At 39.8% G+C, this 10,350-nt stretch overlaps 1 protein-coding gene across 1 annotated transcript; it reads right to left on the bottom strand.

Annotated features, from left to right (window-relative positions):
• Positions 1-3,370: 3,370 nt before the first annotated feature.
• On the bottom strand, positions 3,371-5,112 carry LOC106746229 (cytochrome b-c1 complex subunit 7-like). Its single transcript, XM_014622554.1, has 2 exons — positions 4,898-5,112; positions 3,371-3,566 (listed from the first exon to the last, which is right to left on the bottom strand). The coding sequence occupies exons 1-2, from the start codon at positions 5,044-5,046 to the stop codon at positions 3,371-3,373; spliced, it is 345 nt and encodes a 114-aa protein (XP_014478040.1). The 5' UTR covers positions 5,047-5,112.
• Between the last annotated feature and the right edge of the window lie 5,238 nt (positions 5,113-10,350).

The following is a 10,350-nucleotide window of genomic DNA, read 5'->3' as shown; positions in this document are numbered from 1 at the left end:
CGAGACGCGGCTTAATAACGCGCGTCACAGGTAGGACACAGATCGAGGGTGGACAAGGACGAGCCGAATATCGCTTCGCATCGATATCTGTAACTTGTAACTTGACTTCGATTTTTTGCCTCTCGCGTAATCGGAGACACCAGCCGGTCCAATTACCGGCGGTACCAGCGGAGAACTGCGGGACGAAGGAGCGAGCGATCGGCGCGCTTTTGTGATTTATGCAAGCTCGCTTCGCGAGAAAAATCACGGCGTCCTCGCGCTGAATACGATATCCCGGCGACAAGCGTAAACGCGTTTTCACGTTCTTGTTCTTGCCTTTCCGCGCATTTCCGCGAAGCTCGCGAAATCATAAAGAATTCAGAAGGCGAGCTACCAAGTATCGGCTAACTCGCGATAAGAGCGCGGGAGCCACCATGATGAACTTTTTACGAGCCGCTTGAACTCGTAAAGTCGACGCCGGTCGTGCGTTACCGCGATTAACTCTCTCTCTCTCTCTTTCTCTCTTTCTCATTCTCGCGTTCCTCACGCGAAGAAACCTTGAACACCGCGACATTTGCGCCGAAACACTCGGTAATTCGCCAGCACTCAATCGGAAGTTAAGCGGACTCTGGATATCGGGGCTAACTGCTGCCGCCGAGGAGAGAAAAAAAATAGGTAAAATTGCGAAACTTCTGTCAATCAGGAATGGAAGAAGTTTGCCGGGAAGATCGACACGCAGCGAGAAAATATTTCCCGCTGGAAGGGAGTTACAGGTAGACAAGTTCATTTGGATTCCGAAGGCAAAGTCCGCTGAGAAATATTGACGGGAATGATATTAGCGACACGAGAGAAAGCGAGGTAGTGATAATCTCTGATAATATTCTCGAAATTTCTTGGAATGACGTTTCAGACACCACTAACTTCCAAAAGACCTCCTAAATATGAAAAATTAAGGAGTCGTTGAACGTCTTTAATTTTATTTCGAAGTTTGCGCTGTCTGGGATTTCATTCGAGAAGCAGAGCGACAGCCGAGCCACTCGGATTCGAGTGTGATTTTTCACTAGTACGGAATGAATCCTCCACTTTGAATCTGCGAGTGAATATTTTCATTCGAGACTGAAGGGTAAATGTGATGTATTCCACCGTCTTTTATTGAGACAAATTCATTCTAATCTATTGAAATATTCACTCATATCGAGCCGGAATCCGCTTTAAGTATGATTCATTCTCGCGATTTTGAATGGCGGTATTTTCATTATCGCTTCGAGTGAAAATTTCGACACTTTTAACTTGTTTTAAATGAGATTACACGCGAAGAAATTTTAGAGAATATTAATATCGTTAAATCTGAAGAAAAATGTATAAGTAACTAACTAGCAAACACAAATATATAATAGTTACGTTATCGCAATTTAACGAAATGTAACACGTAATATAATGTAAATGTTACAAGTAACATATGTGTCAGCTATAAGTTTCCTGCTCATACGAAATTGCAAAAATTGCGAAAATGTTATATAATATAAACGTGATATGTTACCGAAATGTTATATAATCGTTTACTAGAATCGGTTTACTAGAATCGGTTGATGGAAAATTATATAACAGTTATATATATAGATCGCTGAAATGTTATATAATTATAAATTAACTATGTCTCTGCAATTATAGGTACATGATTGTTTGCGACGGTTGCAAGCTGTTACCGCGATATAAATAAGATATAACAGCAGTTATATATGAAAAATATTTCTACTGTGTTGTACATTTTGTAGTAGTTATATTTTGCTAGGTGGTTAATAATAAGAAGAATATACTAAATATTCAAAATATATATTTAAAATTAAGTCGTTAAAATAACAGACGGACGGCGCGGTTCGAAGCGAAATGCAGCGATTTTGTTTTTTAATGAAACGCTAGAGGCTATTTGCCACGGTTGTGACGTTTTGTCGCAAAGTACACTTGTGCTTTGTAATACCGCTTCATGCCTGGATGACGATTGTTCGCAATACGGCCACGAGACCGAAACGTCCGAGAGTTCGAAAATCGGTAGTTCCACCAGGTAAACTAGGCGTTGCGCACGCCGATTTATTTTGCTATGCAAAACGAAGTCACGTTTTCCTGCCATCCGTCGTAAACTTCGCGTAAACAAATCCACGGATTATGCGTTTGCCTGTGTAACATGCAGATGCAGATGGAGAAGCAAAATGTTGCGAAGCGATGCGCTATAAATTTGCTGGGTCGTAAATCTCATATTACGTCCCGACATGTTCTTAGCATCGATCAAACCAAAGAATTCCCGTCGCTGTATTTCTCTTTTTGCTTCCGTACATAAATTTATTTCGCCACCAATCATCTCGCGATGACAATTTTAACCTGAGATAAAATCCGTACGGATCTGTGGGCTGCCGCATCGGAGATGAAATATTTAAAATCTCGGTGACTCTGCTGGAATATTATTATTATTTACTTCTTTTATTTGCATCCAGAATATTACATAGAATTTTCTTCCTACTCACCATAATGTTAAATTGCGGAAAATGAAGTTGGAATGTAAAATATAACAACTAACGTTTGCTACCATCATAAACTGCAGATTGCATAAAGTTTTATTATTTAAATGTAAATCGCAGCGAATTTGAAAAGATTTCGGTGGAAAATATTCGATCAGTGCCGGGCATTATTTTAATTTTTCATATTCTATGCGTATTTTAAGATATGCTTATATGGATGATATATCGTCAGGTCTATACACGTCAAACATCGCAGGACACAAAGAGCCATCAAGGTAAACAAACAACCGAGTCGAGTAGCTTGACGTTTGAGAAGCAGCCGAGCGGTCGATCTTTCGTGTCTACCTAAGCCACACTGGATCCCAAAGTGGCACTTCCGACAACTAGCAATACACTTGCAAGTTGTGACAGCAAGTCGCAACTCCTAACTGTCGCTACTCCCTTCATTTAATCTCTATCTCGCAGTCGGAGTAACAATTGCGAGTCAAACGTATTTCGCAAATAGATTAACACGCGGAGGAAGAATAGAAGTGAATAAATGTCGGCGTGTAACGGAGGGAAAGAAAAAAAAAAATATTCTTAATCACATCCCAACAATCGCTTTGCATTTTCGTACCTCGCTCCACGCTAATACTATTTCATTGAATTCCATCAGTTATTTGCGGACAAAGAAAAAGGAAATAATCCCGTTCTAACAATCGCATTTCGATACTTTGTTCAACGAGCATTATTATTTGATTTAATTTCATCCGTCTATATTTCAACCAGTTCTTCTTGCGAAAATCAGGTAAAACCGACATTAACATGTTCTGCGCAACGATAACATACTCGTCGAGTACTCGTTCGTACTCGTCGAGCGTGCAATAAGAATCTTCCTCTCATATCGGTTTATCAGCCGGCCAGTCCGTGTCGCTGTAATTGAGGCAGCCGAACTTCTGTATTTCAGCTCGCTCAGCCTCGATTTCCTTTATGTACTGGCCGAGGTATCGATATTCCAAATCCTGCTCAAACGTGACCCACTTCTCCCTCGGCAGGTATGTCTTCAGGAAATTCAGTTGCATAGCGCGTATGATCCTGCGAAGCGTGCAAAACTGTTACGTGCCTTCGCTGGAGGAGCGCGGCGGAGTGACTTAACGGAAAAATCGACTGCACAGTCCGGGGACATACCGAGCCGGGGCTCGTTATGTAAAAAGAAAGAAGCAAGCACGGAGAGTTTCTTATTTACGCCAGCTCGGAAAGACGGCGACGACTTACGGGGATGATCTTGGAGGGAAAGGAGCGCGCGAGTATGCCGACAGTGGAGCGACTCGTCGCCGTCTCCGCGCGAACTGTACCGAAAGTTCCCCGTGCAATACGAGCGCTACGGACCGGATTTCAAATTAAGATCTCGTTAAGTGAATTTAGCGCTTAATAAAAGCGGAGCGTCCTGGCGATTCTTTCAAGTCCGACGCGCTTCGCATCGTACTCGCGTCGTACGGCACGTAGCTTCCATATCCTGGGGTGAATCTTCAAGAATACCGAAACTTCGCGCATACGCCTGCAAAGTCCGCAGGAGCTTTAAGAAAGAGAACGTTGGACGAATAGCTGCGCTTATCTTCTGCCAAGATTATAATGTTCAATATTAAATCTCGACTATTTAAAGTAGAATCAAGCCCGGTTGCGGATTACTTTAAAATGTAAACGAGAGAGCCGGATATACAGAGATAAGTGAATTTTAGTGTACAGCAGAGAAAGACAAAATATCTTTAATTATATTTTAGCAATCGCGTTTAAATTTAATACTTCGCTTAACGAGGACTAATTTGCTTAAGATAATTAGCCTGTCAACTAATTTTCTTCGGTAATTTTTTTAATTTTAGCTGCATATTGATGGAAAATATTATCTACATATTTGTAAAATTAGAAAACAATTGACCATTAGAAAGGCGAGACATTCGCAAATAAAGTTGCTATTTTTTATACGTGTTCCTTGAGGTTAATGTTCTATTTTTAACTCTTTTTAATTTCTTCTAAATCACATATAGGATTTTAATGAAAAATTACTGTGATATTAAAAACTTAATGCAAAGACATCAGACAAAAATTTCAGAACTTTTGATCATTTTGTTTTAAAAATATAGCCGTAAGAAATTTAAAATTTATAGAAACGCTCACGATATGTATACATATATGCGCATTATAATATTTATATGCTTCTTTTTATCATGTGTGCATCTCTATTGGCTCAACTGTCGTATAAATAAAACATTAATAAAAATATAAAAAATAAATAATATCTTTGTATTTGTAATATTACTTCTGAAATTTATTATCGAAATTGTTTGCCGAAACCATACAGTTTTGCTTCTTATATTACTAGATTCAAATTAAACCTTTATATTACCTTAGTTTCACTTGAATATTACCTGAAATTCCTGGCATCCAGCATGTCCTTGGGTAATCGGCGCAAAGCTTCACGTACGACAGGGTCAGTGTAATCTATCATGTCATGCGTGTAAACCCCGTATTTGTTATATCCCGACAATTCGAACGCCAGTTTACGCACAGTAAACATAATGCTACTTTTACTTTCGCAATCGTGTGAATTCTGCGCGGCACTCCGCCTTGGCAGTTTGTAATTTTTTAGCCACATCTGAAAAAGTCTCGTGCGAGAAGGCATCTTCGTGTAAAAACGTTAACCTCCCGACGACAGCTGGTTATTCGGTCTTCAATATGAATTGAAACGTAGACCACGTATTCGTCGATTGTTTTAATCTTACAAATATAGATGAATTATCATCGTGTACATTCTGCCTTAATCCTTTTTCTCCTCTTTCTTTCTTACAGAGGCGAACCTACCGCAATGATCAGTCGAGAGCGAAGCGGAAGCGAAAAGCTGCAAAAGCTCGCGAAAATAAAGCTATACTTTCACAGAAACTTTGTGGGTAAATAAAAAAAAGAAGGAAACACGGGAAAGAAGGAAAAAAGAGAAAAAAGCCCGGTGATGTGGAAGTCGACCGTACAACAATGCTTTCGCGAGCAATGCACTTCTATTCCGGTCGATTTTCGTATCGTCGTTCCATTTATCCCTGACGCACATGAAAGTAACATAGCTCCATTAGGACAGCACCGTCCCATTTTCCGCGAAATCTTGCCTTGCCAATTTTTTGCTACGTATATCAAGTAAGATTTTGTTTGCTCGTCAATTGCCGTGCAATTTTCATTAATACAAAATGAATACGGATTCCCTGACAACGCAGATATTTTATCTAGATCGGTCTGACGTGAGTGCACTGTAAAATGAAATCAAATATTTTGGCTCTATGAAACGCTAGCTGCGATATTTTAGGAATAACCGCATAAAAATATATTTCCAATAATGCGATAATTGTTTTATATTAAAAAAGATATTCAGTCAGCTTGATAATACAAAAGCATCTTGCCATTCTAAATTAATCTCTCAGCTATTACAATTTATTCACTCCCATCGCCATAAATGATACTTCCGTGGGAGAAACTGTTATTAGCGACAATAATTATTGTTAATTCAAAAGTCTATCACTTTATTGTAAGAGTAGACATCACGATACAAGTTTCACCGTATCGTGATCATTCTTATATACGTTAACACATCATATTTTACATATGAGAAACGGTCATTCAATGAACGATCCGACATCTGCATATAACAAATATTGTATAATATAGAAGTAATGCAAACACTATGCTTGTTATATACTGTGTTATATTTAAGTTATATTACTGTTATTCTGTGTCATACCTCGCAAATACCAAAGTAATATGACAATTTTAAAACACAGTTACATTATGCATACAAACTCGATTATGTTACTTTAAGATAACATAAATAGATTACAGCCGTTATATTATGCGTTATTTCTACATTATATAACAGTTATATTTTGTGTTTACTGGGAAAAATACGAAAAAATCCCACGTCACCATCATCTCTGGTAATGTGCATTCATGTGCATCGGTATATACGATATATTCACAGATATATTCTTAACACGGACAACCCCAGCCGAAAGAATTATACGTCAAAGCACGAAGAAGGATTTTTTTTACAATTTTTTAAACATCAAGTTTGACTGAGATATTTCCTTATTCTATAATGTTCAAAACTACTAGTCAAAACTGTATATAATAAATCATGTTTATAAACATTTAACATAGATTTATCGAGCTTCTTCATGTTGAATTAGCCATTACTTTCCAACGATATTGCCACGAACCAACCAACTGAAAAAGTTCAAATTGCGCTATTACCAAGAAACAAGGTGACACATAATATACGAGTCCTTGTATATTTAATATCAACCGAGTTTGATGAGAGTTAAGGGAAGTTTTCAACGCGTTATCGCTGTTACTGAAGACAACACGCTCAGTGGGCGGAAGACAGCGGAGCTGAGTCACGAAATTCGAGTTCGCGGAGGAAGAGGTAAAACGACTATCTTCGGCGTCTTCGTGCGGGAGTGAGCGTAGTCGTTGTCGGCGATTTATGCCGGAGATGGAGCTGGAACGACCATCGTCGGTGCGTGTACTCTTGCAAATATAACTTCTGCAAGAACGCGCGCTTACACTCGTGAGTACAGTAGCATTCATGAACGACGATCGACGCCGCCATTTGATACGATTTATGCGTAAACACATGTCTGGATAAAATAAGCACAGACAAGGTATAATTATTATATTAAATATTAATATCGAATTCCTCAGTGAAAATGGAAAAAAACAAACTAATTTTTTCTTGGACGTAATTGAATTTTGAACGCGCTAAGGGTTTAACAATTTCCAAGAATGAAAAATCTAACCCATATGGAAAAAAAGGTCGATTAATTTTCAGAGAATGATTTTATCGAGGAGATGGAAAATTTAAAGCTACGTCGTTAAACGACAAAATTGCACGGGATGTTACCGACATGTCGAATCACCGAAATCGACACCGAAATTGACACATTGACAGATATAAATTCGATGCAATAACTTTACTGGTTAACGTATAAAGTTAGTAAATTGGAATATTCCTTTATAGGTAGTTCATATGACGCTCACACCGAATGATGAAATAGAGAATAATTACCAAAATTATTATCATTTACTCAAAACAATATGTCATGTTAAATGTGCACCATAGTCGCCTTCGTACAGAATGGAAAGCTGGAAATGGCGTCACCACAATGGATTGGCCTACATCGTTCCCAGATGCGAATCCGACCGAGAATTGTTCGAAATAAAGTACAAACTAAGAGGCAACAAAATCTTTACTTTCTAAACAGCTGTCGGCTAGAATCGAAAAGCCACGACGCTCTCTCGACATGAATATTCTGAAACCCCAACCGAAAATATGCCGAGAGGATGCCGGGCAATAATTGACAATAGAAGCATGGACCTATTACTAAATAATTCCTTGCGATACTCTTTTCAGTCTATTTCACCAAAGTTCTTTTTTCCCAGGTCGTATATTTTCAACGTACTGCTGTCCTTCTCGTGGGAAAGATTATGCATATGAGGCAAACGCGATTTACGTCACGTCACTAACATACGGATGAGTCGCGGTGTGACCACTTCTTTATCATACAGAATACCGGGAAAATTTCCGCTTACACATTTGTTGTACGTAAATCGCGAGTACATCGCGGCCGTTTCGCCGATACACCACCACAACGCCAGCCGCGTTGCTCTTTGGCGTGCATTTCTCACCGGGCGAGCATTACTTCTTTTTTCGTGCCGCTTCCCTCTCGCGATGCTCCCTGTCGTATAATTTATACATACATTACATTAGTCGCGCGTACGCACGCAATTTACCGGATATCCAAGGAGTGAGGCACGACCGTCAGGACCGTTTCGAATGGAGAGAATACTTTCGTTTCGCGTCGTGCGCTCCCGACGTCACGTAACGCACCACGTGACAAAACTTTCCGGGCGTTTTACGTCGGACTGCGTCCAACTATGTCACAGTGTAATTAGACACATTACAGGATGTCTGCGGTGTGCGGGATGTCCTTAAAACGGAATTATGTCTGGCCTGTGTGAAACAATCTGGAAAATGTTGGATTTGACGAACCCTAAAATTCCCAAAGTCAGCTTTAGGTGTTAGATCGTTCGGGAAGCTCGGACACCTTCGCAAGTCGCGCTTTGCAAAAGTGCACGCGAACTTCCTTAACGGTTAGAGACGTTATTAGTCTCAGATATAGAGAGAAAATAGAATTCGATGTACAGAAAGTCCGCCATTTTCTTTGCATGATGATGCTTCAAGCAAGATAGTAAGAAAATGAGGCGAGCGACAAAAGTTAAGTAGCAAAAAATTAATCTTAATAATTAATCTGAATAAAAATACTCTCTCCATAATTTTATAGCTAATCGCTATAACTCGGCGCATCAAACAAGAATTTTATTGAGTCACGATGTACTGAAATAATATAACAAAAATATTATAACTTGACGGTAGAGGAAAGGTACCAAAGAGCGACATTCCACTTCGTTTCTGAGCTCCGAAACCGCGTTGAAAGTGTAGAATTACAATTTATGTACATATATGCAAAACGGCAACATTTATTTAGCAAAATACATTATATTAATAGCTTTTGAAAACGATTACAACAGTATCAGTATCTTGCAAACGTTTACTTTTTAAAAAGTTGGAAGCGACGCTTCGAGAAAGTAAAGAATAGTTACGTAATTTTAGGCTGCGTTCCGATACATTTATTGCCAGTACTGAAAATCTAAAGTATACGTAACATGAACTATAAATTTTCAGTTCTAGCAGTAAATGTCGCAATGTAGCCTCGGAAGAAATATAAGAAGTTGATTACGCAGGATTATTATGGTTACACCATAGTTATTCCACGAGATAGAATTTTCTCCCGTACTGACACCGGAAATAACGCGGAGTCCAAACCGCAACGTCGGAAATACATCTATCAAAATGAAACATTTTTCATTTACCTGATATTTCCACGTGGTAAATTTATATGCACACAATTAAGTGAAAAATACATCTGACCAAATTATTTGTTCGTTGCTGTTAAATATAAATTTCAACCTTCGTATAAACATATCCTAATTACAATACAATACGAGTCTAATAAATTATGCTATCACTATGCTATATTATTCAAGAAAAGTTTTCTGCGCGTAAGTTTGCGGAACTTGCGCTTTATAATATTTTCTCGGATGGGGCCCGAGACCGGAACTGAACTGCCGGGAGGTATACAAGCTTCTAAAAGGAAAGTTTCTGAACAAAACAAACAAAGAGAGAAACGAAAAATCTACGTTGCAGCATGTAACAGCGCGCCTTGTCGCCCGACCGTGAATACCTGAGGTGAATACCCACTTCGATTTTCATCCCCGTTGTAAAATATCGACCGATTGACCGCGGGGGTTTCTCCTTTCTGTCGTATTCCGAGGAAGGGGGCTGCGCCCTTTTTACGATCGACGCTATCTTCTGCGTTCCGGCTCTTTTATTCAACAGCGGGAGCAATCGGGCCGCACCGCCGTGATATATCTACGGTCGTGAAAGAGACACTCTCGTCGACGGGAACACGTCCTTTCGGTTTCATTCACGAGGGGGTTACGTCCTCCTCATCGAAAGGCATAAAATTCGGGACACTCGGCTGTCCCGCGGGAGGTATCGCGCGCCGACCAACGACGACCGGCGACTGATCGAGTACGATTTCGACGGTCATTCAAACGTACATGCCGTGCACGCTATTTCTATCTATCAATTTTACGGCGTCTCCTCTGTTCAGCTGCCTGCTACCGTACACCGGGAAATTTCCGAGCGCGGATGGCGGTGTAATAGAGCTGATAGATTGTACCCTCGCACTTAGGCCGCTTCGCCGAAAATCTCTGCCGG

This window comes from Dinoponera quadriceps, unplaced genomic scaffold (assembly GCF_001313825.1).
Source record: "Dinoponera quadriceps isolate SergipeBrazil2010 unplaced genomic scaffold, ASM131382v1 scaffold566, whole genome shotgun sequence".
NCBI lineage: Eukaryota > Metazoa > Arthropoda > Insecta > Hymenoptera > Formicidae > Dinoponera > Dinoponera quadriceps.
Note: the sequence above shows the minus strand (reverse complement) of the source record. Positions and strands in the feature narration are given on the sequence as shown.